Source organism: Larimichthys crocea, chromosome XXII (assembly GCF_000972845.2).
Source record: "Larimichthys crocea isolate SSNF chromosome XXII, L_crocea_2.0, whole genome shotgun sequence".
Taxonomy (NCBI): Eukaryota; Metazoa; Chordata; class Actinopteri; family Sciaenidae; genus Larimichthys; species Larimichthys crocea.
In genome coordinates, this window is record NC_040032.1 from 8,588,639 (window position 1) to 8,616,575 (window position 27,937).

The 27,937-nt window shown below is 47.0% G+C and overlaps 1 protein-coding gene across 11 annotated transcripts; it reads left to right on the forward strand.

The window, feature by feature from the left end:
• Window positions 1–433: 433 nt before the first annotated feature.
• On the forward strand, window positions 434–27,905 carry phldb1a (pleckstrin homology-like domain, family B, member 1a). 11 transcript variants are annotated; one of them, XM_019278079.2, is made up of 25 exons: window positions 434–535; window positions 4,660–4,758; window positions 5,425–5,548; window positions 6,138–6,308; window positions 8,072–8,188; window positions 8,784–9,700; window positions 14,146–14,370; window positions 14,452–14,583; window positions 14,654–14,791; window positions 15,666–15,794; window positions 16,906–17,061; window positions 17,960–18,070; window positions 18,163–18,252; window positions 18,337–18,450; window positions 19,192–19,314; window positions 19,421–19,567; window positions 19,718–19,858; window positions 20,497–20,595; window positions 20,676–20,754; window positions 20,885–21,029; window positions 21,285–21,375; window positions 22,227–22,373; window positions 22,892–23,111; window positions 25,607–25,692; window positions 26,019–27,904. In XM_019278079.2, exons 2-25 carry the CDS (start codon window positions 4,699–4,701, stop codon window positions 26,157–26,159), a joined length of 3,903 nt encoding a protein of 1,300 aa, XP_019133624.2. In that variant the 5' UTR covers window positions 434–535; window positions 4,660–4,698; the 3' UTR covers window positions 26,160–27,904. The 11 variants fall into 11 exon arrangements, with proteins under 11 accessions (XP_019133624.2, XP_019133623.2, XP_019133625.2 ...); XM_019278078.2 differs by lacking the exon at window positions 434–535 and adding an exon at window positions 2,508–2,639 and having other exon boundaries at window positions 26,019–27,903; XM_019278080.2 differs by lacking the exons at window positions 434–535; window positions 18,337–18,450 and adding an exon at window positions 2,508–2,639 and having other exon boundaries at window positions 26,019–27,905.
• Window positions 27,906–27,937: the final 32 nt, after the last annotated feature.

Below are 27,937 nucleotides of genomic sequence, written 5' to 3' on the forward strand. Positions count from 1 at the left end.
ATTTCCTCTAAATTTACCCACGATGCTCCTCTCAGCTGCAGAGTCAACAGTTTGTCTCTGAGTTTGAACGTCAAACAAACTCTGAGATGTTCTCCTGACTTCAGGTCAGTCAGAGCTGAGGTACAGACGGAGGAGAAGGAGTGAGAGGAGAAGGAGTGAGAGGAGAAGGAGTGAGAGGAGAGGCCGGACAGAGGGAGGAGGAATGTTTGAGTGAACGGCTGACAGCATGTTTCCACGTGGAGAGCAGAGCTGGAAGACGGCATGAAGATGTTTTTAATCTGAGTGATCGCACAGACGACGAGAAGCTGCGAGCCAGCTCAGTGTGTGTGTGTGTGTGTGTGTGTGTGTGTGTGTGTGTGTGTGTGTGTGAACAGAGAGGAGATCAGTGTGTGTGTGTGTGTGTGTGTGTGAACAGAGAGGAGATCAGTGTGTGTGTGTGTGTGTGTGAACAGAGAGGAGATCAGTGTGTCACACACACACTTTGCTGAATAACAGCGAGCGCAGCAGGTGGACGTCATCAGGCCTCGGAGGCTCAGTGAGTATTTCTGTGTGACGACAGGTGACACACACACACACACACACACACACACACACCTGATGGTTACAGCAGGGCTGCATGCACACTGGCTCCAGGCGTGGACAGATGTTGGAGAGGAAGCAGCACATCTGTCTGGTGGGAGGTTTCTGCAGCTTCCTGTTGTTGCTGTTTTTATTCGTGGGCTGGTCACATGACGTGACGAGCTGGTACTCTCTGTACTCGGAGAAGATCCAGATCAGATCTTTGTTTTTGTAATGTGTGTGTGTGTGTGTGTGTGTGTGTGTGTGTGTGTGTGACCTCAGATGGTCACGTGAGGTCAAAGTTAGCAGCCTGAGAGGAAGTGAAGGTACCTGCAGACCTCCACAGGTCGGTCAGGTGAGACATGCAGGACATGTTGGAATGACTGAAGACCTGGAAGACGTCCTCACTTTTATCGTCCTCCCACATGAGCTGCTTGAACCCTGAAGGCCGCGTGCAGACGTTAATGTTCCTCATTAATCCAGCTGGATGTTTGACACATGGAGCTCTCTGTAGTCTCTGTGGTGATCACCCTGAATGATCATTAAACATGACGGGTAAACAGCAGCATGGTAAATTAAAGGATCTGTACCTGCATCATCATCCTGGTCCAGAAGTGACCAACACGACACACCATAACACCAGCTGACAGAGTCACCTGCAAACCACAAGGCAGATCAGATGAATCAGCTGACATAACATACCTGACATGTTCTGCAGTAACTCCACTTAACGTGAAGCGTGAGGCTGAACGTCATGATGAGGTTTACGTTCCGTTACCACCTGTTGACACACTGTCAGTATGAAGTGATTAAAACATTAAATGAACACGTAACGTCACCTTTAATGAGAGAAGACGCCGTGCCACAAACACATCATCAGTTTCTTTCAGTTTCTCTGGAGTTCCTAAAAGTTTCACCCCGTCAGCTGAAGCGTCCACATCATCACCTCCACCCGTCTCTGCAGACTCTGCCTGGACTCCATCTGGTTACTTAGCTGCCTCCCTTTGTTTGTTTTGGTTGTCCTCGGTGACTCATCATCTGCTTCATTTCCTCCTTCTCCTCGCTGGCCCCGACCATGGGAAAAGCCTGCAGAGATCAATAGTGGAGCCTTCTTCCCACTCTCTCTCCGTCTCTCCATCACTGTCTGCAGGCCAAATGGTTCCTGTGGGACGCCGCTCACATGTGCTCACTCACTTCCTGTGTGGAGCGTGGTATTTGTCTATCGAGTTATAATGGACGTATCGAGCTCAGTGGGCGCTTTATTCTCCACCGAGCGTCGTCATTTTATCAGAAAACATTATTCAAGAGTGGAAATACCCTGAGAGCTCAGCACAGGAAGTCCCACCTCCACCTCCACCTCATTATCCACTGTTAACACCTGCTAGACCAATAAAACGCCTCTGAACATCTGTGTGGTCCATCTGAGCCTTCACTTAACGGAAAGTCCACCTCAGAGGACGTAGTCTCTGTGACGTCCCCGCAGACTGTCTAAAACCTGGACGTAGTCTCCGTGACGTCCCCGCAGACTGTCTAAAACCTGGACGTAGTCTCTGAGACGTCCCCGCAGACTGTCTAAAACCTGGACGTAGTCTCCGTGACGTCCCCACAGACTGTCTAAAACCTGGACGTAGTTGTCATGAACGGGGAAATTAGCTACAGAGACCAAAACTGTTTTTTGTACCAGGCTGTAAACATGTTTATTTCTGCTGTGAAGTTGGACATTTGGACATGGGGACTTATGGAGACTGACTCACTTCTGGAGCCAGCCTCAGGTGGACGTTAGAGGAACTGCAGGTTTTAGCTTCATGTTTTGAGCTCTTCACTGACAAAAACAGGCAGGAAGTCAGCAAATAAAGTCAAGTCAGATTTCAGAGGGCCGTCCCGAGGCTGAGTCGTCTTCTGTAACTCTGCACCATGATGGGGAGGAGGAGGCTGGGAGGAGGAGGAGGAGGAGGAGGAGGAGGGAAGGAGGGAAGGAGTCCAGAGAGTGAATGAAAACAGCTCGAAGCGAGCCATAAACAATGTGCACACGCTCTGTGGATTAATAAAGTGGATGTAGCTGCTGAGTCTGTGGAGAAATGGTAAGATCTGCATGACAGTGAGCATGAAGCCTGCAGAGCGTGAGCGTTGTTGGAGTGTTTGTGAAATGTTTCTTTGAGGTTCCGTGAAGTCTTTTCTGTTTATGTATGTATGTTAAACGTTTCCTGAACGTTTGGTGAGCGCTCTCGCTCAGCTGAAATCATTCCTCTTTAAAAGTAGCACAGACTGTGCGGCTGGCTGCCGGTGTCTATTTTCAGCCGCTCATGGCAGCCCTGAAGGGCATGACTGCCCCCGTAATGACAGGTTACAGAGGAAGGGCCGCTTTAAAACTGTTCTCCAGCCTGGGCGTGGACGTGAAACCACTGAGGCTTGTGGGAGAGGCAGCATGTGTGAGTCAGACAGACGGAGACGTATCACCCAGCCCTGGTCTGTCCTGGTCTGTCCTGGTCTGAGTGCGTGGCTCAAAGGGGACCAGTGTTGACAGGCGGTGGGCTGACGGCAGAGGCGTGAGGCGTCCTGTGTCAGAGCGAACAGAGGGGTCGCTGTGTTCTCCGTGACACCGGGCCCTCTGTCAGATATGTGGAGTGACATCAGACGCTCACAGAGCGCCCTGTTGTCTCCGTCTGAGACAAACTCAGAAGATCTTTTTAGTTATTTATTAAGAAGTAATCAGTGATGTCAGCACGCGAGGCTGGTGAGGTCATTTCCTGTCACACCAGAATAAAAGCAGAATAAATGAGACACGTGATCATCAACGTATCCATACAGGACAGCACCTTAAAGCCTCCATGAGACAGGAAGTACAGTTCTGTTTACGTCCTTATTTGTACGTGTTTCCTGACAGGGAGGTACCTGTCGTGGACACTGATTGGAGTTGACAGCAGCCAATAGGGAGTGTGCTAGCTCCTCAGTGTTAGCGATGTTAGCTTTGTTATGTTAGCTTCGTTTTTCCATCATGAAGTCTGTGAATCACCTCGGTACTGTCACGTTATTCCCTGTCAGAGGCTCCGACCCGGTCCGGTCCGACTGCTGAGCATCGATGCATCGTCATGGATGTTTGTCGTTTGTGGGTCGTTAAGGTCACCTATGGGTCGTTAAGGACACCGGTGGGTCGTTTAGGACACCTGTGGGTCGTTAAGGTCACCTGTGGGTCGTTAAGGTCACCTGTGGGTCGTTAAGGTCACCTGTGGGTCGTTAAGGTCACCTGTGGGTCGTTAAGGACACCTGTGGGTCGTTTAGGACACCTGTGGGTCGTTAAGGTCACCTGTGGGTCGTTAAGGACACCTGTGGGTCGTTTAGGACACCTGTGGGTCGTTAAGGTCACCTGTGGGTAGAAGCACTCCGCTCCGGTGGCGTCACAAGAGTGAACAAGTTTGATTGGATGTTAAATTAGTACACACCCGCCCCCCAAAAATGACTTTGTGTCAGTGTTGGACAGATACTGGAGGACAAAGACATGCAAACATCAAGTTTGCAGACAAAACAGACATAACAGACATAACAGATATATAAAGACAGACATAACAGATATATAAAGACAGATAACAGATAGTTTTGTCTGTTTCTTGGAATGCTGCTGTTGAGCAGAAGCCCTCTACAGAGGAAAAACGCTGAGTCATCTGTGATTGTTCGAGGTCTGTCTGCTCTTTGCTGCTTGTTGCTGTTTCCCCGGCGCTGATGAGCAAACAGCTGGATTTAATCTGCAGCATCTGTCTGTGTTTATGTTTATATAATGTGCGTATGAGTCATCTGAGCAGGCGGAGATCTGAGGTGCATCCACCTGTAGGTCTGATTCACACCCAGCGTGCAGACATCAGTAATCTGCCTCAGATTGAATCATGCCAGCCTCATGATGGATCGTTTTGTGTTGCCAGTTGTGCAGAAACAATTCGTCAGTATAATGGTGTGGTCACATGGGCTGATAAGTGGGGCAGAGGGTTTCTAAGGAAGGCACTGTTCTCATTGTAGTACAACTGTAGTAGCAGTATTCCCAGAGCTCCCATTCATGTCCTGCCGCTCTCTCTCTCTCTCCCTCCTCTGTGTTTTCTCTGCTTGTTTCAGGATCTTCATGTGTCGGATCAGTCTGACGGTCCCGCCGACATGGAGCGCACCAACAGGAGTAAAATGGAACGTGGCCGACAGACGCACCAGGTCTTACAGGTGAGTCACTTCTTACTTCATGTTTACTGCTAAATCATCAGAAACTTTGTTTTAAATCACCGTCTGCTGTCAGTCAGAGTTACTCAGCTGAACTGAGAAGAGAATCATTTCAGTTATTTATATGACTCTCTTTGATAGACTCTGATTCCTCGTTAAGTTTAACGAGCGCCTGGCTTTGAATCAGTGAATCTTTCAAATCAAACACATGCTGTGTCTCAGTTTGAATACTTCCATTAGTACACTTCTGTGTAGTACTCTGTGTAGTACTCTGTGTAGTACTCTGTGTACTCTGTGTAGTACTCTGTGTAGTACTCTGTGTAGTACTCTGTGTACTCTGTGTACTGTATTGTGGCTTTCACTGGTTAACGTTAGCTTCCTTGCTAACGCAGGTGAAATGCTAGTTAGCTAACGTAACAAAGATGCTGTCTTGCATGCAGAGCGTGAGCTCCAACATTTTACTGTCACAATATAAATACACAACATATGTACAACTTACCTTCATGGCAACTGCTTCAGCTTCTTCTCCCGCCATTTTCTCCACGCCGGCGCTCCCTCCCTCATAATGGCGTCCGCTGAGGGCGGGAAGAGTTCAACACTCACAGGCTGAGGCTAGTTCATGGTGTCAGGATCACGTCATGATGTTTTCCAATCCACTGTCTTCATCAGAACACTCCTTTAGACCTCATCGAGACGGGCAAGTCCCTGAAAGTCCAGGCAGAGCGCCCCCATCTGGTTAGTTTGGGAAGCGGACGCCTGAGTACGGCCATCACCCTGCTGCCACTGCTGGAAGGTAAAGAAACATTTGAAATGATTTAATGGCTCACTGAAGTTTACTTTACTGATCTTCTTTGTTAATTGGGAACCTCATTAACATCTTAAACTACAGTTTGAGTGCTCAGACGTCTCTGTACATGAGAACATTCTTCAGAATAAGTCGGTTTTTCTTTAATAACATCTTGTCTTCAGTGATGAATGGTCACACGACCTTCTAACCATGTTGTTGTTACTCTCACAGTTGTAATTACACCCTCGCCTTGTCTTTGGTTGAGTGCAGACACCACAGAAGAAGAAGAAGCAGCGAAAAGCCTCGTCTGTGCCATGTCGGGTTAAATCTCATGCACTCTGACAGCTTATTAATAAACCGATTATCACGTTACGACACGTTAAACAGTGCATGGTTATATTAATTCACTCTGACAACATGCTCTCCGTCTGAGATGACACCTGTTGCTCAGCATTCAATCACGTGCTGGCTCCATTTGTGGCTCCGCCCACATGACCTTGACCTCTGAGCCGCCTCTGAACCTAAGAATACTTCACCAAAGTATTCCCATGAATCTCCTGTAAGTGACGCTGACAAAATGTTTCTCTGGTTGCAGGCAGGACCACGCTGGGCAGCGACGGGACAGATATCCCTCTGCAGGGCGCCGCCATCGCAGCTCAGCACGCCTACATCGAAAACAAAGCAGGCAGCATCACTTTGTACCCGTGTGGGAACCAGTGCTCTGTGGACGGACTGTCCATCACCAAACCTCACCGCCTGACTCAAGGTAGCACGAACACGGGCTTTACTGTCTGCTGTAACATGACTGATGGTGTTTAAGACGCGTCTCCTCTGATAAACATGAACTTCATTTAGATTTGCCAAAGAGTCATGCAGAAACCTTCCATTCATGTATTGGCACTTATACTTATTCATGGTGCCCATAGGATGAACCCTAATGACTGGAGATCCTCTAGCCCAGTGCTACTCAACTTAAAGCCCATGATAAGGTGTCAGGTGACCCCTCACACTGAGTTGTTGTTTTTACCGATTAATGAAAAGTTCCTGTCATCTGAGCTGAAAGTGGACCTGTGTCTTAATAAAGATGAGGTCGAGTATGACGAATAAAACAGAAGATTTAATGAAATATGGACAGATCCTAAACAGCTGCTAATATCAGCCATCATGAGTCGCATAATTGTCTTATCTGTTGAAGGTTATCATAGTCAACTGGACTCATATACACATCGCGGTGGATGACCGTCCACCAATGGGCTCAGTTCTGCTCAAGTTTTCTGCCTGTTAAAGGAAGTTTTTCCTTGCCAAGTGCTTGCTCATGGTGGAATTGTTAGTAGGTAATGTTATAAAGAGTACGGTGTAGCCGTGCTCTGAAAACTGAATTATAAACCTCTCATCCAAGAGGCTTCTTCAGTTCTAACTGAGATGGGGAGTCCAGGTGGGGCTGCTGAGTGCAGGTGTGGATGGGGGTCATTAAAGTCACCTGTGGGTCGTTGAGGACACCTGTGGGTTGTTGAGGTCACCTGTGGGTCGTTGAGGTCACCTGTGGGTCATTGAGGTCACCTGTGGGTCGTTGAGGACACCTGTAGGGACTCCGCATCAGTCAGTTCTTTATCCGTTTTGGGCGGTCTATTTGATATCAGCAGCTAACAGACAGGAATGTGGAGAGAGAGAATGACCTGCAGCAGAGGGTCGTGAGCTGGAATCAAACCTGGGCCGCTGCAGTACGGAGCAGCTGTCTCAATCTTATTAATGCTTGTTTACTGTCATCTCCTGTTAAATATCTGAATGTCTACAGGATAGATTGGCTCAATCATGGTCCCCAGAAGTTGAACCTAAACGTTGATCCCCTGATTTTGCCTCTGTGAGCTCAACATTTGTAGTTTTAAGTAATATTTCCTGCCATAAAACATCAATAACATTCCCATCAGCCCCAGTCATACTTTGTGTTTGGTGCTAATTATCAGCAGGCTAACACATACACTGGAGTCAGATTGGACAATAACACCGTCCAGCTTCACAAACTCAAAGATCACACAGCTCCACATCCGTCCTGTAACATGCACACATGCCATAAAGACACATAACAGTCCCGCCCCCCCTCGGTGCCCTCGGATGGGATCCACGCCAGCAGCAGCTACAGCAGAATGTCATTTGAAGCCGGGCGAGCAGCCGGTGTGTGCAGGCAGCAGCTGCCCAACAGGAATACTTGAGGCGGTGCTGCATGTCATGAAATCCTGAATAAAACAAGTCAGGAACGAAGGAACAGGCTTTGTTTGTGTCATGGAGAAACTCTGCAGCCACATGGACTTCATGTGTTAAACCCTCTGGATCATACATGACGGGAAACTTCAGCGTGACTGACAGGAAACAGGAAACAGAGATGGTTACTGGTTAATCACACGTGAGTTAAAGTGGTCACCAGGAGGATGAGTTACTGCTAAAATCAGTGAATTCACTGACACGTCCTGCACAGCATGTTAAACTAGAAGACACCACTCGTCCTCCTCACTGTCCTGTCTCTGTGTTCAGGGTGCATGCTGTGTTTCGGCCAGTCGGCCTTTTTCCGCTTCAACCATCCAGAGGAGGCTCTGCGGATGAAGAGCATGCTGCCCGGAGGACCGAGCGCCCCGAGGACTCATCCGACCGGTAAAGACCAAAACACTGCAGACAAACACAGTTTATGTTCATGAGTGTGATTCAGTCTTTAGACTAACTAATGTTTTAAAGGTCGGCTCCTGTGGTGGAAGTTGTATTTGTTTTCACGTCTCTCGCCCTCGCTCATTATCTTCTCGTTCAGGACTAATTATCTGTGGCCTACATTGTGATCTAGTTCATTTAAATCTGTGCTTTTGGCCCCATTGTGACACAGCTTCGCTGTAATCTCTGATGATATTTAAACTCCATTCTCCTCTGACCTTATTGGTCTGGCTGTCAGAGGTACAGTACAGTACCACACCCGGCCCGCTCTCTTCCTGAGCCCAGCCTGATTTCATCAGATCTGAATGAACTCCACGGCTGCAGCTTTTATATTTAGCAGCTGCAGATCCCTGCAGGATTACAACACGCCTGAGGAGCACGACATCCTCGTATGGGAGGCCGACACATTTATCACTGTTTAAAGTGAGCGGCACTGTGTGTGTCCTGCAGCGCTGACCTGAGGACAGATCTGTTGGTTCTTTGTGTTTATGCAACTGTCTCAGCAGGAATGTCCAAACACAACTGTCTCTGTCTCGGTCCACAGACTCCCCCAGCGTCCTGAACGGGAACCATCAGTCCACCAACAGAGACTCCAAAACCAACAACATCGCAAAGAACCTGCAGGACTCTTTGGTGCTGAAGGCCTCACCATCGTCATCATCATCTTCAGGATCTCCAACGAACATGCTCAATGGAAGAAACGGCTCCATGAAAGAAGACTCCATCTATGAAAACAGCAGCAGCTTTCAGGGCAAGAACCTTGGCAACAAAACCCCTCCAGTACCAGCCCGGTCCACTCTTACCAACCACAACCCCGTCCCCCATCCACGGACATCGCTCTCTGTGGCCTCAAGCAGTACCAGTGGTGGTCAGCGGGCCCAGGAGAGCCCGAAGCTTCTTAGGAACATCAGAGCCGAGGCCAGGTCAGAAAACTCTCACATACCTGTCAAGTTTTCCCCGACAGCTCCATCGAGCCCTCGAGTGAGAGGTTCCTCCCTACAGAAGAGATCCCCCAGTCCGATGAGAGACCAGAACCCGTCTCATGTTGACGTCCCTCAAAGGCTCAGGACTCCAGAGCCGACCGGGACCAGCAGTCTGAGAGATCTTCCTCCTCTCAGCCCTCAGGGTCCTCGCAAACTCATGGCTCCTTCAAAAGCAGAAGCCATGAGGGCGCTGTACGCCCAGAGTCCAGCATCACTCGCTGGGCTGGAGAAGGAGCCCGGAGGCCGGCAGTTTAAACCCGGACCAGGTTGCTCTCTGTCGGGTTCGTCGCCTCTCGCTAGCCCTCATAACCAAAGAAAGACCACGACGGGATCCAGCAAGGAACCGGGTCTTATCAAACCATATACCCGGGAACGTAAAAACAGCATCTCTGAGATCAGCGACAACGAGGACGAGCTGCTTGAGTATCACCGCTGGCAACGAGAGGAGAGGCTGCGCGAGCAGGAGATGGAGAAACTGGTGAGTGAGAACCAGTTTGATCTGGACGCGATGTGAACCTTAGCAGGAAGTCTTTATGTTTAGTCTACGTCCTGCGTATGGACGCTTTGTATACTTTAAATCTGAAATAATCCAATTAGAGACAAACATGAAACAAGCTGACAGGTGCAGAGACACAGCTGTGTTAGCAAAACACATCTTTAACGTTCATTAAACATTCAGCAAACACACACTTCATCTGAACACGACCTGACAAATATAAATATCTGCTTGAAGTCTGAGGAAGTCATCCTGAATTTATTCTGTTACACTGAAGATTCATAAAATCTGCCTGCACCTTTAAAACTCACTAATTATCAGTTTATGTTAGCTTAGCTTAGCATAAAGCTGTAGGCCGTTATCACTCGCTGGTCTGCAGGAGAAGGAAGTTTTTATGCTAAGCTTTATGCTAAGCTAATTAGCTTCTGGCTCCAGCTTCATATTCAAAGTAGCAGTAAGATTTAGTTTAGATTTCACCCTCTCCTACCTTGTGTAAAAAGAGAAACTAAACACACAAAAGTCTCCATTAAGATTCAGTGTTTAGTTTGTCCCTTCAGGGGTATGGTAGAAACATGGTGGTGTTATTATGCTAAGCTAAGCTAACTGTTTAATAATAAACAGACAAACGTGAGAATAACTTCAACATGTGCAGTTCGTTGTGCTGTTAGCTGACTGTGTTCAGGGACACAATGTGAAAGAGTGTCCTGGCTTTTAAAAATAAGACGGGCGGAGTGACGAGCACTGTTCAGGGTCTGTTTGATTTTAAAGAGCCGAGTCCAGCCGGGTGGAGACGGGGCTGGCACCGCAGACATCATGTCTGCATTCAGATATCTTGTTTAAATCTTTTGGCGTGGAGCCACCGGCTCATCTCTCCGGAGCATTACTGGCACCGTCAGCCGCGTTGGCCCGACTAACCCGGGGTGAACATTCCTCCACCAGTCTTCAGGTCCAGGGTGGAGGGCGTGGCTGCTTATTGCACAGCACTAAATTTATCAGGACGAGCGGCTCAACTGAACTCTTTCTTACCCCATCACAGTCTGCATACTTGTTATCCATCCTCCGTCCACACCCTCCAGCCCCTCCACCATTCTTCAGCCCCTCCACCCTGGCCTGCCTCTGACAGCTGAAGGGAGGGGGTACGAGGAGGGGGTGGGGTAATTCCCGGCCCTCCATGTCCACGGACTATTTCAGGACCCAAAAGGTTTCTGGTAACAAATAGAGAGTTACTGACAACATGTGCCTGAGCTGAACGTGGGCTGACAGAGGTTTGTGTCAATGAGTTTATCTGAGTCCGAGGACGACACAATCAATTAAGTCTAATTAGAAACGCTCAATTAAAGACCTCATGAAACACATGTGTCGTGGATATTCAGACAGAACCTCTGAACCAGCAGTGTCCAGTCTAACAGTGAACACAGAGACAGAACCTCTGAACCGGCAGTGTCCAGTCTAACAGTGAACACAGCGACAGAACCTCTGAACCAGCAGTGTCCAGTCTAACAGTGAACACAGCGACAGAACCTCTGAACCAGCAGTGTCCAGTCTAACAGTGAACACAGCGACAGAACCTCTGAACCAGCAGTGTCCAGTCTAACAGTGAACACAGCGACAGAACCTCTGAACCAGCAGTGTCCAGTCTAACAGTGAACACAGCGACAGAACCTCTGAACCAGCAGTGTCCAGTCTAACAGTGAACACAGCGACAGAACCTCTGAACCAGCAGTGTCCAGTCTAACAGTGAACACAGCGACAGAACCTCTGAACCAGCAGTGTCCAGTCTAACAGTGAACACAGCGACAGAACCTCTGAACCAGCAGTGTCCAGTCTAACAGTGAACACAGCGACAGAACCTCTGAACCAGCAGTGTCCAGTCTAACAGTGAACACAGCGACAGAACCTCTGAACCAGCAGTGTCCAGTCTAACAGTGAACACAGCGACAGAACCTCTGAACCAGCAGTGTCCAGTCTAACAGTGAACACAGCGACAGAACCTCTAAACCAGCAGTGTCCAGTCTAACAGTGAACACAGCAGCCTGCGGAGGTGGTTTTCTTGCCAGGTTTGGCTCCTGGCATCCCGGACTGAGTCAGTTCCAAGGGCAACAATGCCACCTGGGGACACTAAGTTAACCCTAGGGAGTGTAAAGGTGACACAAATATACTTTAACGGTTAAAAATCTACTTAAAAAAACAATTAAAAAACAATATAGATAAATAACTGGCTGCCCTCAGACCATCACCACCACGGTCACAAATAATAAACCCCAAATAATTCAGATAATACAAGTGCAGTTAATTAAAGCAAACCAATCAGTTTATAAAGACTGAGTCGTCCCTGTTTGATGTATGCGGCTGCACTGGGTCATATAGTACCTTTAAAAGAAGGAGTACAGGTGAGAGTACAGGTGAGCTGCCCACCAGATTAAACTAAATCAAACTAATTAGTTGCCACTTACTAATTAACAAAATAAACCAAACCATGCAGGAGACAGCAGGCTGTCTGCCGGTGGTTCCTCCTCCAAAACGGCGAGCATCACGTGTACTAACAGTACGTAACATAGTGCACAGACAGTAACAACAAGTGGAAGTACGAGCACCTTGTTATTTCTGTTACTGATGTTCCTGATTCAAACCTCTGGCTGATGTACGTCTGTGGTCGTGGACTGCAGCAGCTTTAAAAGCAGCTGTGGACGTATGGCGAGACAAAGAGAGGATTTCCTGTCCGCCTTACGTTTGGCACACTGCTCTCTTGGCACAGTTGGCATGGCTATGCAGCATTTCAACCCAACCTAAATATGAGGATATATCTTAGCAGAGTGAAGGGCGAGCAGCAGAGGAAGAGCCGGAATAGAAAAGTTAATTTTAGCTTCAGTTCCACTGGGAAAAGGCCAAACTGCTGGTTTGCAGCAGAGTTCACATTTTCTATTTTTAAGGAGGTTCTGGTTCATTTAGATCTGTACGAATGACAGACAGCATTCATCTGATTCACAGGATCATAGCTTCATATTTCTGTCGTTACACTGAACAAGAGTTACAGAGTTTAAAGCTCTGAGGTTCAGTTTGTGAGTCAGTCTCAGGTACAAAGCCTGAAGCCTAAAGAAGCACATCAGGGATGATCCGCGCTGCTCGACAGACACATAATTATTGTTGCATATCTTGGCGTCCCATTGTTTGGAGTTATGAGACACAACAGACTGACCGCAAACCAGAACCATGTGACACATCGTAAACATACAGGAACACAATGAAGACAAGAAGACATGAAGACAAGAAGACGAGACAAAGTCCTCGAGAGCACAAACAGGAAATACATTACACTGCCAACAACGTTATGATGGAAACGTTGATCAGTAGCTAATGTAACAAAGCTAACACTGAGGATCCAGCTGGTTTGGAGCTAGTGCTAATGTAGCTAACTGCTAGCATTAGCTACATTAGTTAGCCTGTATGAAAAACTAACATAAGCTAAAGCTAACATAAGCTAAAGCTAACATAAGCTGATGCTAACATAAGCTAATGCTAACATAAGCTAATGCTAACATAAGCTAATGCTATGAACTTAATCACATTAGTTTTATCCTCCAAGTTAGCTCGGTCAGCCGTGTAGCTAACTGGACTGACTCAGCCCAGGATGCCAGGATCCAAACCCGGCAAGAAAACCACCTCGGCAGGCTGCTCACCGCTGGTTTCAGAGGTTCTGTTCTTGTTCCAATGCTTTGTTCTGGTTTCAGAGGTTCTGTTCTGGTTTCAGAGGTTCTGTTCTGGTTTCAGAGGTTCTGTTCTGCTTTCAGAGGTTCTGTTTGGCCGTGTTCACTGGAAGGTAGAACTCACAGCGCTGGCAGACTGTTTTACAGGAAACAGCACGCTTCCTGTGTCATGGCGAGGTTTCAAATGGACTTTCACTGAAGTAAAGGTTCTGAGAGGTTCTGAGAGGTTCTGAGAGGTTCTTCCAGCGCTGCTGTTTTCATTTTCTCTGAAACGTCAGGCGATCTTGAGGTGGGAAACTGGAGATACTGATTTCCCTGAGTGTTGCGTTCACACATGACCTGAACATTTCAGGGATAGACTGCATGTGTGAAAGGCCTGAAGGGGAATCTGACCCGCTGGGATCAGAACCATCTGTACAGAAACAACCAATCTGCCATCTAGCCGATGGTCTGTTTGTTTATGTGGGTAAGACACAGACTGTTTCATAACCAGTTAAAACACAACACACAGAGTTTACGTGACGGATCTGACAGGTTTTACTATGACCCCCCTCCTGACAGACCAGCTCCCGCCCTCCAGTGATCAGGTTACAGTTGTCCCGTGCCCGTGGCCGAGGGACAGCTGCCTAAACGGGACAATGTCACACAAGGACACTCAGAGCTGATCCGCAATCCGATCCATAATGTAGGCCGGCGTTCTTAACGTCTCCGTCTCTTCTATAGGAGCGACAGAGGCTGGAGACCATCCTCAGTCTGTGTGCCGAGTATAACCACGAGGACCGAGCGGTGGAGCTGGCGGAGGTGGTGAGGAGCGGGCTGCTGGGGGGCGCTACAGGACCCTGCTCGGACGCCGGAGGAGGGATGATGTCCCTACACCAGAGGATGAGAGAGAACGATGAGGAGACCCAGAGAGAGGAGTCCAGCAGCACCGAGAGCACACATCAAGAGGTACGAAGCACTCAGAGCGTCCAGATAAACAGTATTTTAATGTGATTTGATCTCATCAGGAGTGTTTTCGTATCCGAACAGTGTGAGGAGCTGTTAGCCGGGCAGGAGCAGGTCTACCTGGAGGAGGAGAGGAGCCGGATCCTGGCCAGGGTGGATGACCTGAAGCAGAGAGTGGGTGAACTGGAGAAGCAGCTACAAGAGACCAAACAGGAGGTCAGCATCACCGTGACGAACCTCTCAGGCTTCAATCAGCTGCACGGTCTGACTCCATGTTTGTCTACAGGTGGAGATGGAGCAGGCCCTGCTGCAGGCGGAGCGGCGGGCCGAGCAGCAGCAGGTGGAGGCTGAGAATGAAATCATCGCTCAGCTGCAGCTCAAACTCAGCCAGCTGGACAAGATCACCCAGAGGGAGAAGGACAAGGTGGGTTAACAGGACGGAGCAGTGTGCTCGAGGCGATGCACGTGAATGAACATGAACACTCCTTCCTGAATGTGACCTGCTCTTTATCATCAGCTGTCTGTCCCACAACACACAACACACTGTCCAACACGTCTCCTGCTTAAAGCAACACTGTGTAACAGCCAAACATCAAGCGAGCACGACGACACGAGACGTCTGTCAACGTCTTTTATTCGTTCTTTTAGTTTTCTCTTCTTAGCTTCCTCCGTCACCGCCCTCTTCGCTCTCTTCTCCTCTGCCACGTCCATAGAAGCTGCTGACTGCTCCTCTTCTTCTTCCCGGTGGTCCAAAACACTAACACATTGTTTCGGTTCATTCTCCACCAGGAGAGTTTCAGAAGAGTTTTCCCATCCAGACTTTAACTTGCTCAGATTTGGTCATTGAGTAGCTTCGTAGTTAAACTGTTATCTTTTTGTTGGTTTGTTACGATCTGGAGTCTTCAGATGATCCAGAACGTCTTCAACATGTTCCCCCGCTGCTCATGGAGCTCCTGTCTACCTGTAGCAGCCCACGTTAAACTCAAAGCAGTCTCCGGCTCTTGAACGTCCTCATACAGACATATGTTACCTCTCGTACACTCGTGATCAGCTCCGTCGGTCGTGTTGCCGTCGTGTCTGAAAAAAGTTGCACAATGTTGCTTTAAAAAGACGAAAACAACTTTTCTCTGAAACATTGATCCATGCACACTCTGCAGCCTCTAACTCTCCTGCTTCACTCCTTTAACACTTTAACGTTTTGCTTCAGAGCTCGCCTGCATGAATTTGAGTTGTCTGTGATTTTTTTTTGTTTCTCCCTCGGTTTGTGTGTATGTGTGTGTGTTTCTATGTGTTTTTAGGGGAGGGCTAATGTGTCGGCTGAGCGGAAGGTCCTGGAAAAGCAGAGGAATGAGTACAATGAGCTGAAGAGGCAGTTTGATAAGTGCCCCTTGTCTCTAAGGGAACAGTTACAGGAGCAGCTCAGCAGGGTCAGTGTTCTCACGCAGCCCACAGGCTGGCAACAGTGAGTTATGATACGTACCAGAGTACTGCAAAGACACCACGCTGACTCTGTGTTGAAGCACTCGTAGATCTGCAGACTGCATTTCCTCTTTTTCTGCTTCTGAACGTGTATAAAGAGTTTTTACATCAGTGAGTGTGACTAAACAGAAAGTAAACGCTTCTGCTTAAAGCAACATTGTGCGGAAAACTTCACAATTTAATGTTTAATGATGTGGACAGCCAATCATCATCCAGGTCCAGCAGCAGCTGATATCACTGCCTAGTCCAGCAGCAGTCAGCCCAGCTCGGCGTCTGTCTTTCAGCCTTTTATTTCACCAAGCTCTCACCAACCACTAAAAGTCAGTCCCACATTTACTCTTGTCCGGCGGCTTCTTGCTCGCTCACTCTCTCCTTTTCTCTTCTTAGCTTCCTCAGAGCGACGGGTACCCGTCGCTCTGAGCTCACCACCAAGCTGACGAACTGATCTAACAGCAGCTACAGCTGTCAGCAGTTTACTTCACTGTCCATCATAAACTCTGTAAATCACAGAGAGTTAAGGACATCAGAGGGAAAACCAGAAAACATTTCCTCCATAAAGTATTTCCGTCAGCGTCCTCTTCACTCTCTCCTCCTCTGCCATCATGTACAGCTAACAAACTGAGCTAACAGCAGCTACAGCTTGCAGCAGTGTACCTCACCGTCCCTCAGTCAGAGAGAAGTTGCACAGTGTTGCTTTAAACTCGGCTGTTTCGCTCCCTCTGGATGCTTGAATAAATTCATTAACAGCTTCGCTCTGGAAGCTTGCATGCCTTTCTCCGTGAAGTCACACTGCAGACGCAGCACTGATGGAGGCTTCTTCATCAACGTCAACAAATCCCATGAAAACACCAACGCCGACAGTCAGCAACCGTCAGACCACAGAGAACAAAACTGTACAGCTGTGTTCACTTACAAACACACTGTGCTAATCAGAAAGGAAGGATTTGTCAGTTTTGGTCTTTTCATGGATTTTCTTCATAAGATAGAAATCATTGTCAGCGGTGACCTTCTGATTTCAAACTGCGTGAATAACCTGCGTGTTCGTCTGTGCGTGGACAGAAAACTGAAGCTCTGGAAGTCGGGACCAAGCAGTTTGAGGAGCTGGAGTTCTGCCAGCTGGAGGAGGAGAGCAGTCTGGAGGAGAAGAAGGAGACCCAGAGCTCGAAGCTCCTCGAGGAGCAAGCCGATTATCACTGCAGCGTGGCCCAGAGGAAGGTGAACACACCGATCAACCAATAACTAACACTCAGACAACATTCAGACAACCTTCTAATACTGAACAGTTACCTAGTGTTTCTGCAGCGTTGACAGAACGTTCCAAAACAAACATATCATCAGTCTGAAGGGAACTGAAGCTCCCTGCGCTGTCCCTTTAAGAAACATGACACCTGAACAATTCATTACGTGTCCGTAACAACACGAGGTAAAGGACGTCACATGACCACAGATCAATGTAATCTTTAGGTCTTTAGTCTTCAGGTCTTCATATCTTTAGGTCTTCAGGTCTTTAGTCTTTAGGGTTAGGGTCAGGGTTAGGGTCTTCTGGTCTTCAGGTCATCAAGTCTTTAGGTCTTCAAGTCTTTAGTCTTTAGTCTTCAGGTCTTCAAGTCTTTAGGTCTTCAAGTCTTTAGGTCTTTAGTCTTTAGGTCTTTAGTCTTTAGGTCTTCAAGTGTTCAGGTCTTCAGGTCTTCAGGTCTTTAGGTCTTCAGGTCTTTAGGTCTTTAGTCTTTAGTCTTTAGGTCTTCAAGTCTTTAGGTCTTCAAGTCTTTAGGTCTTCAAGTCTTTAGGTCTTTAGGTCTTCAAGTCTTTAGGTCTTTAGTCTTTAGGTCTTTAGTCTTTAGGTCTTCAAGTCTTTAGGTCTTCAAGTCTTTAGGTCTTTAGTGTTTAGGTCTTTAGGTCTTTAGTCTTCAGGTCTTCAAGTCTTTAGTCTTTAGTCTTTAGGTCTTCAGGTCTTTAGGTCTTTAGTCTTTAGGTCTTTAGGGTTAGGGCCTTCATGTCTTTAGAATATCATCACGCCGTGGTTACCTTGTGCTGATATTCAGTATATATTTATATATATATTATATCCACTCCCTCTGGTGACGTTGCCTCAGCGTTGTATAAATGTTCTCAGGAGAGGATCGGCGCTCTGGAGGCTCAGGTGAAGACGTTGGGCTTACAGACGGCTCAGGACTGTGAGCGGTTGGCTAAAGACCGGATGCTGACTCTTCAGCTGCTACACAAGGTCAGGAAGCACGTGTTCAGGTCATAACAATGACGCATGGTGTGCTGGGTGGTTCTGACCCGCATGTCCATGCTGGTTCTGGTTCTTTTCAGGAGCAGGACCGGTTGTGTGCTCTGGAGAAGAAGTACCACATCCTGACCGGAGGGAGGAACTTCCCGAAAGCCAACAGCAGCATGAAAGAGGTGAGCAGGAAGAACCGGAGGAGAAGACACAAACAAACCTCCTTTAACGTCCATGTCTTTAACTTAGATCAACTCTTTGAACAGGACTGTCTCCACATCAGCGAACCGGACCTTGTTTATGAGGACGGTCCTCCTCATAGCTCCTTCTCCTCCTCTCACATCCCCTCCCCTGAACTCTGTCCTGTTAGACTACAAGAGGTAAATCTCCCAACCAAACCTCTAAAAACAGGCATGATGACGTGTTAGCAAAGACTGACCAACAAGAAGAAGAGTGGTGTGAATGTTTCTCAGTAATATAACAAAGACCACGCTGACGGAGATTTAGAGTGGATGAGGGTGAACAGAGACGATGGAGTGTAGGTGGATGGAGGGTGAGGGATGAGTGTCGAGGGATGAAGACGGATGGATGGAGGAGTTCAGGGATGGGCCGGTGTCAGCTGGTGAGAGCCTCAGTGGATCCTGATGAGACGTGGTCTTTGTTTCTGAACCTCGTTATAAAGCTTCACAAACAAAGACCACAACCACGTGGGTGTAGATTTAGAGGTTTATCGCATGTTGTAGATGAAGGTAAACTGAGATGGTGAACTGAAGGAGGGATGAGGGATCAATCAGAGACCGATGGAGTCTGGAGATCGACCAGTGTCGGCTGGTGACGGGAGGGAACCAGATTAGAGGTTTGGTGGTTCCTGTATTTGAACAAAAGAAAGACAGGAGAGGGAAGAGAGGAAGAAAAGCTGAGTCGAGGAACCAGGATGAGTCTGAGGCGTGGTCTTTGTTCTAAAACTTCACTTGTTTGATGAATTTTTTGGTTTTACTGTGAAGAACTGAAACTTTTCAGGAGAATGACTCAAACTTTTGGAGTTGTTTGCTTTGTTGCATCCTTGCATGACTCCTCTAACCTCCTTCAGCCTCCTCATGTCTCTGTCCTGGCTGCTGCAGGAGTACCTCCGGCTCTCTGACGTCTTTAAGATGTATGGAGGTGCTTCTCTGCCGCCTCGCTCTTCTTCCCCCGCCGCTCTCCACTGCCTCTCCCTCGCTGTCGCTCCAGCTCTGCCCTGTGAGGTTAGACACCCGGCTGCTGTCCGCCCGCCATGATGGCCGATAACTTCCTGTGGCGGCTGGTAACCTCCTCTCTGTCCTCTCTCCTCCATGTTGTCTGTGTGTGAAGGAGTACATCACAGTCAGTCAGTTAAGTCAGATCTTTGGGATGCAGAGAGTCGACACCTCCTCTTCCTCCTCCACTCCATCATTCCAGCTCGCCTCCTCTGGCTCCTTCTCATGCCACTCGGCTCCTTCCTCCTTTCTCTCTGCTCAGGTTTGTTTCACTTTTCCTCTTCAGCTTCATGACTGTTGAATCTTTCTCGTACCTGCTCGATGCCTCTCATGTCACTGATGCTGATGCTGTATCACCCCCACCTCCCACCGCACCTCTCCTTTGGCTGGATGCTTCCCATCACCACCTCAGAGCCAGCCTGATCTGAGCAGGAATGTAATGACCCCCATTAACCTCGAGCGCTGGTACCAAGACATCATGGCTGCCGGAGAGCCTCCGTCATGCCCTCCACCGCTGCCTGCAAAGTCTTTGTCCACACGCAGACAGGGACAGGTAAACTCACCTTCACGCTCCGCCCGGGCGGTTAGTCAGTGTGTTGACGTCAGATTCTCACCAACGCACTGACTGTAGAAAACCTTAACTGTCTATTTATATGGTGACGGCACCATCTAGTGGACACAACATGACAGACAGGACGCTCAGCAGCCTAACAAGGAACTTTAATTATTATTTAGATGCTGATGTTCGTCTAATCTCCAGTTCTCTAACATGCAGGGACAATAACAGCTGAGTGCTCTGCAGGAATCAAAGATCATTTGTCTTATTTTGAAATCCAGTTTTACTCGAGTAAAAGTAGAAATACTTAAAATAAAACTACACAGTTTGCAGCTCATTTCACAATAAAGTATATTAATACTGGATTATAATAATTGTGTTCATCACTTTAATGTTGCACGGTGCACGATGAACATCATCATAAACAAAGTCCATTAAAACAGACACAGATTCTGTCATAACGTTCTGTAAACGTTTCAGTCTAACCAATCGAGAATCAGCAGCGTGAGCGCCTGACCTGACCTGACTGAGCAGAACTTTGTTTATTTTATGTTTTATGAAAGTTAAAGTTTGTGAAGCTGAAAAATAAATCAGATCCATAAAGATGAAGAGTCGAGAATGTTTTTGTTTCTCAGCTGCTGAAGTCCAAATCGGACGGCGAGGTCGGACAGACGTCGTCTGCAGCAGCTCTGCAACACTCGAGTGAGAAAAACTCATCGACAGCAACGACGAAGGTCAGAAACATTGAAATGTTCTCATGACAGCAGACAGCAGAATATTCTAAATGAGTCATGATGACCTGTCTGCGTTTCAGGGCTTACAGCTGATGCTCAGAGAGATGTCCAACCCGTTGGACGGTGACTCCAGGAGGCCGCTGGCTCTGCAGACTAAAGGTACGGCCTTGTGTCGTGGTGAGGATGTCCACGTGGCTCCACGTGGTTCTGGCTCTGATTCTGAGCCATAACTCGGTCCCGTCAGCAGAGGGTGCTGTAAGTCTGTGACGCTGTCACTGCTCCTCCACAGATCTGTCTCCCACCGTCCATCACTCCATCCTGCATCACCAGACGCCGCCGAGCGGCAGCCAGGCGTACGACACGCTGAGCCTGGAGAGCTCCGACAGCATGGAGACCAGCGTCTCCACCGGCAACTCCGCCTGTACCCCGGAAAGGTGAGACACTGTTTCCATGGGAACACTCAAGTCTGCCCCCGTCTCCCGGGAGAAGGGTCACTGCGCTTTGTTCCCGTGACAACATGTTTTGTTACATGTCTCCTCCCCGGCTGTTGCCATGCCAACCCCTTTAAGTTCCTCAGCGTTTGATGAAGTTTGGAGTTCAAAGAGGAAAACCTTTGTGTCTTTGTCTCGTCTCTCTCGCTGCTCTCAGTGCTTCTTCAGCCGTGACACTCCGTCTGCTCTGTGTTGTAGTGCCTGCGGCTTTGAGGCCCAGAGGATCGAGGAGATGGAGAAGATGCTGAAGGAGGCGCAGCAGGAGAAAGCCCGGCTGATGGAGAACCGAGTGAGTTTCCAACGCGGCTGGACGTCGCGAGAGTTCGTTTAAGGTTTCAACCTTCAGCTGATTGAGAGAGGATTAACGAGCAGCTGATGATCTGTCCATAAAACAAACAGTAACAAGTCAAACGTTATAAATCAACTGAGAGACGAACATTCTCTGAGGTGGTTAAAAAGTTTGAGAAACACTGAAGGAGAAGTTTGAACTGAACGTCATGATCATACACAAACAGGTGTGTTCAGGTGTAGTCTACATGTTCAGTGTGATACCCGGGCCTCGCCTTGCAGAACCTCGGCTGCTTCCTTGTGTTCTCCACGTGTCTGCGAGGGTTCTCCGGGTTCTCCAGCTTCTTCCCTCAGTCCAAAACACCTCAACAGGTTCATTGGGGACTCTAAATTGTCTGTAGGTGTGAAGTCAGCTGGGATAGGCTCAGATGATGAATGTGGACAGAGACAGTGAACTGAACATACAACATGTATGATTTGATCTGAAATGATGAATTCAGAGTTGTAGAATAATTTCATGATGTGTTCATCATCAGTTTGTCGTCGCCTCACAGCAGCCGTCATGTTTCATGTTTGGTGAGATGAAGTCGTTCGTAGTTTGATCATCTTCGTGTCTGACAGCTGATTTTACGTCTGCTCAGCCGTCTGTCACACTGAGGAGATATTTTACAAAACCCTCAGCTGGGACTTCTCTTCTCTCCTGACGCTCCTTCACTTTGTTTTGCAATATTTGCCTAAAATGTACATATCGTCTCCGTCTCCCTTTTCCTCCCCCGCCTCCTCCTCCTCTCGTTATTCTTCTTCCTCTCTTCTCTCCATCTGTTCCTCTGTCGCCTCACCCGGCGCTCCCAGGAGAGGGAGGTCCAAGCTCGGCGGCAGATGTTGGAGGAGGAGCGGCGGAGGCGAGAGGAGGCCGAGAGGAGGCTTCAGGATGAGACGGCCCACAGGCAGAGGCTGGTGGAGGAGGAGGTGAAGATGAGAGAGAAACACTTCTCCCAGGTCAGTGGAGTAACAGGAGGAAAAGAGAGGAGGAGAGGAACTAAAGAGAGGCATGAAAGATGAAAATGGAGGCACAAATATAAATTACACTGAGTGTCAACAACTCATCAAACAGCTTCCCTGATGATATAATCGATGTTTAAATGAGCCATCATTAAAATAATGTGAAGCGTTACATGCAGCTCAGCTCAGCTCAGAGTTTTAGCTTCTTCTAGCTCGTTGTTTTGGTCTTCAGGCCCGAATGTGAATGTTTAGCTGAGCTCATTATCAACTCATTTAGTTTGTCCTGAATCTGAAATTTTAAAGTGGACAAATGTGTTTGAAATAGAATATAATGTGTACAGCAGACGAACTAAACACTGACTCTGGATCAGGCCTCCACGTTAGAGTTCCTTTAACATGAGTTTGACACAATGGATTCAGGTTTAAGTCACAAAATTTAAAACAAACGTCTCATCAGTCATAGATTAAATAATTAAAGACTGCATCACACCTCCACCTTCTCTGCTCGTGCACAGGCTCGTCCAATGACGCGCTACCTGCCGAACCGTAAGGAGGAGTTCGACCTGCGCGCCCACGTGGAGTCGTCGGGTCACAGCATCGACACCTGTCCTTACGTCATCCTCACCGAGAAGATGTGCAAAGGTCACCTGGTGAAGATGGGCGGGAAAATCAAGTCGTGGAAGAAACGCTGGTTCGTTTTTGACCGTCTGAAGAGAAACTTCTCTTACTACGTGGGTGAGGACACAAAAACACTCTGACCACGAGTCACATGTCAGACACAAACAGCTGTTTGCTCTGAGCTCAACGACGAGTCACAAAATGTAACATCAAAAATATTAATAAAATAAAGAGGCTCGCTCACGTTCGCATGCAGGAAGAACTATATTATATTTATTGATTTCTATTTATTAAAACACAAACAGGTTTCGTCTTTGTCAGGGCGTAAGAACAGATAAATACACCTGACACAGTCTGAAGCTTCCCCAGGTGAACAGCTGATAGTATCGTGATCAGGTTTGTGGACTCACAGTCTGGATGAATTCCTGGATTTCACCGTCTACAATCCAGGTTTTCATTCAGAGATTCAGAGAATCACAGAAATCTCTGCACGTGAGGGGCAAGGCCCAAAACCAGTACTGAGCGTCCGTGACCTCCGACCCCTCAGGCAGAAGTTCAGACTCGACAACATCCAGAAACTCCACAGACCAGAACACGTGAGACCGACTGATCAGTCTCAAACTGGTTTTTGGTTCATCCTCTGGGGTTAGTTTAACTTTTACGCAGTGTCCAAACTCTTTTAAAATCAGGGTTGGGACCTCGGACAATTTCAGGTCTTGAAGAGTCTGTAACAGTTCCCGTGGACCGTGTCTGGACCTGGTTTACCAGTCCAGCAGACAGCGGCGCCGACGCTCTTCCGAACACTTAAATAAAGTTTGATTCATCAGGAACAAACACTAATTAAAGCGGCACTAAGCGGATCCTCGTCGGATCTGAAAGCTGAACTTTTAGTTTGGGTGTTTTTCAGTCGTTGTTCTAAATCAAAGCTGAAAACAGAACGGGAGGATATTTTTTCATTACTGTCGCCCCGTTCTCTTTGCTCCGCTCTCTCTCTCCACTCACTTCTAGCCTTTTCACCCCCTTACTCCTGACGAAGATGATGGTGATGATGGTGATGAAATAAGATGCAATACTTTCTCTAGATGTGTTTTTCTTGGGGATGGAGGCTAGCTCCTGGCTTGTTCGTGACTAATAAAACGAAACTCACATTTCAAAAAACATTTATCTCATTACTAAGCACATTCGACTTCTGGAAAAAAACAAAAAAGAGAGAAAGTGTCAGGCGTAGTTTTCAAAAAGATCGCCTTTAATTGTTGCTGGATGTTTGTTTCTCGGCGTAGAGAAGACACAAAGACCACAAAGACCAAAAGGTCCAGTGTTTATTTGAACAAGAATGAATCCAGAGTCTCTTTTAACTGACTTGACGTGAGAGAAGTTCAGTTTAGCCTTAAACTAGAGAAGCTGTCAGTCCGATGACCCCCGAGCTTCATCCTCACATTTCCCTGAAACTAAACGACCAAAGCGTCGACACAAAGCGACTTTAAACGCTTCGAGATATGCTGTGAAGAGAGAAAAGATCAATCCACAAGGCCGGACTGAAGGTCGGACCTCCTGCTCGAAGGGAAACGTTCAACTGAAAAGATCAAATCCACAAAAGAGAATCGAGGCGAGACGAGTAGCTCGCCGGCAGGAAAAAAAAAAAGTACGAGTGAAGACAACAAGTCAGATTAATAAGAGCGTAAAGACTCCAGGCAGGGCTGGAAATAGACTTTAATTAACTCTCATACCTATTCATGGCTTCATGTGAACACCTTCCAACCAGTCTGAGTCTGTTTGACTTTCACTGCAAGACACAGGGAAAATATTCAAAGATACAAAACTCCAAGATTTTAATGAAGCTGCTTTAAACGCATAAAGAATAATACAAAAATCAACATTTCAGGAAAAGTGTGAACACATTTTTAATGTTTCCAAACATGCAGAAAGAAATTATTTTATTTTGTTGTTTCCAGGTGAAAATACGAGGCCAAATGTTTTCATATTAAATATTATTGAATATCACATATTTGTTCAACCCTCTAAACTTTCAGAAAGAAATTATTTTATTTAGTTGTTTCCAGGTGAAAGTCTTCAGATATGACTGAACATAAATATAAAACATATATCGTCACACTGTCCACGTGTTCTGAGAATAATCAGCAGGACGTTTCACGTTTAACACTTTTCATCTGTAAACTTTTCTTCAGCATATTTTTAATTCTGTTTCCAAACATGCAGAATAAATGATTTTATTTTGTTGTTTCCAGGTGAAGCTTCAGAAATGACTGAACATATGAGGCCAAATGTTTTAATATTAAATATCCGTCCTCAGAATGATGTAATATAAAAAACATTACATATTTGTTCAACCCTTTTTCTTCAGCATATTTTTAATTCTGTTTCTAAACATAAAACAATGATTTTATTTTGTTGTTTCCAGGTGAAAAGCTGAACATAAATATGAATCAATCTGTCCACGTGTTCTGAGAATAATAATAAAAACAAACGCTGAAGCGCTCCCTCACATCGCCGGCTGATTGTTCTGCAGTCGGCTCGGCTGACAGAGGTCTTGCATCAGGACGAGACATAATGTAACGTTTCTTAATATGTTTTTTTTCTCTTTCTCCTCTCAGACAAACACGAGACCAAACTCAAAGGGCTCATTTACTTTCAGGCCATCGAGGAGGTTTATTACGATCACCTGCGCAGCGCCACAAAGGTAACCCACGCTTTGTTCATCTCAGAGGCTCTGCTGGGATTTCAGGGAGTCTTAATGATTTTTTAATGGACGTTAAATGTGAAAGTTGAACTCCGATCAGACACAGCGTGCTCAGCTCTTTATTTTAATGTTGAATGATAAAGATATTTGGTTCAGAATAATGTTTTCTGTTAAAGATGTTGTGAACCGTGATTTAAACGTCCTGCTGATGAAGACTGAGCAGCTCGTCTCCTGTTGTTCTGTCTGAATGTCTCAGAGGACGAAGGTGCAACAGGTGCAGTCTTTGGTCTAAAACGTCCCCCCTTCTGTCTCCCATGATCCTCCAGAGTCCAAACCCATCTTTGACCTTCTGTGTGAAAACCCACGACCGCCTGTACTACATGGTGGCCCCGTCCCCGGAGGCCATGAGGATCTGGATGGATGTCATAGTAACGGGTGCCGAGGGCTACACGCAGTTCATGAGCTGAGGGACCAGCGAGGGCGGGGAGGGGGCGGCAAGCGGGCACCCGGACACCTGAGCCGGAGCTCGAACCGACGGTGTGACGGCGCCTGACGAGGGTTTGACAGCCGAGCCACGGACGGTCGACAAACATGAACTCTGACCTGCGGAGCTCTCGACCCTCCATCGATGCCTTTTCTGCTTCTTTTTTCTACGTTTCTACTTTTTCCCAGATAATCTCTTTAATAACTCAAAGTCCATTTTAGCAGCAAATATAATATAAAATATTTTAAAGAGTTACTTATTCAGTGTTTTTACATGTTCATATCACATTTATATATATTGTTTAAAGGCTTTTCGTTCAGACACTAACAACACGTCTGTTTGTGTTTTACATGAAATATGTTAAAGAAAAGCTTCCATCCATTTGAACTAAATTCATAAATTAAAGATAACGATCCTGTAAAATGTACATCTAATAAATAAAGACATAAATAAATATGATGCATCTGACTCCAAACCAGCTCTTTAATTAGTTTCTACAGAGAAGTTGTTAATTACACGAGCGTCCCTTTAAGACCCTGCTGTATTTACATAACGTCAGGTGGTTTAATGAGTCAATTAGCTCGTTAACTCTGGTGATCTATCAAAGTATTGAACTTGTGCATGTACTTCTGGCTGGGTGTAATTAATTACGTGGCTCGCTGTGCATGAGGTGAGCACGTGACACGCAGGGGGAAAAAAACATGCCGTGAAATTACACGCGAGTTAACACACGTATGATTCAACATCCAGAAATTTGAAAACGGAGGAAAAAAAGTCCCCAAACGAGTCGAAAATATTTCACAGGATAATAAACACACACACATGAAGGTAATCATGGAAACACACCTTTACGCCTGACAGGCACCAATTAGACTCAACATGTTGTGTTGGGTGAGACAGGTGAAGCCTGCCTGTCTGTCTGACAGCTTCCCGTCTCACTGACCTTGAGATAAATTCAGGGTCTCTGAGCTGAATAACAAACAGATCTTAAAGAGGGCGGCGAGCTTCGTTAACGTGCTGATGAACGTGAGTGATGGTGAAATATTAACGAGCAGGCCGGCCCGCCCGAGGCCCGCACACACAAACACACACTGTGAATTAAAAACCAGCCTCACGTGCGTTTTGTCGATTTTAACGGGAGAAATTAAGCTCGTCTGAAAAGTTGTGATGAAATGGAGACGTCTCATCGCCTGTCAAACGCTGGTAAAGACAGTTTTCACATGCACGTGTGAGTTCAGAGTAATTTAGGAGATTAAAGAGCAACATAACATCAGCTCTCCTCCTCCGACACTCACACGTCTCACATGAAAGAAGCTTTCACCAAACTTTCCTCTCTCCATGTTCACGGCTTTGAACGCATCCTCTGCGCTCTCTTTGAATTCAATGTGACAGCCGTTAATTCAAAACAGGCTGCAGAAAATACACAAATCATTAAATTACAATACGGCCGACGTGTTTTTTAGATTTCATGGCAAGCACAACAGGCGTGTGTGAAAAACATCCAGAGGGGGAATAAAGGAAGCGCTGACCTAATGAGGACGACACGAAGCAGAGCGGCTTATTGTTCTTATCAAAGTGAGTTTCTAATAATGCTGCAGCGTGAACGCTCACAGGAAACACAGGACGGGATCCATGACCCAACCTTTGACCTCAGGAGGTTTGTGTCTGTTAGGAAGAAATGAATCAAAGAGTGAAGAGGACGCTGACGGAGGAAGCTAAGAAGAGAAAAGGAGAGAGTGAGCGAGCAAGAAGCCGCCGGAC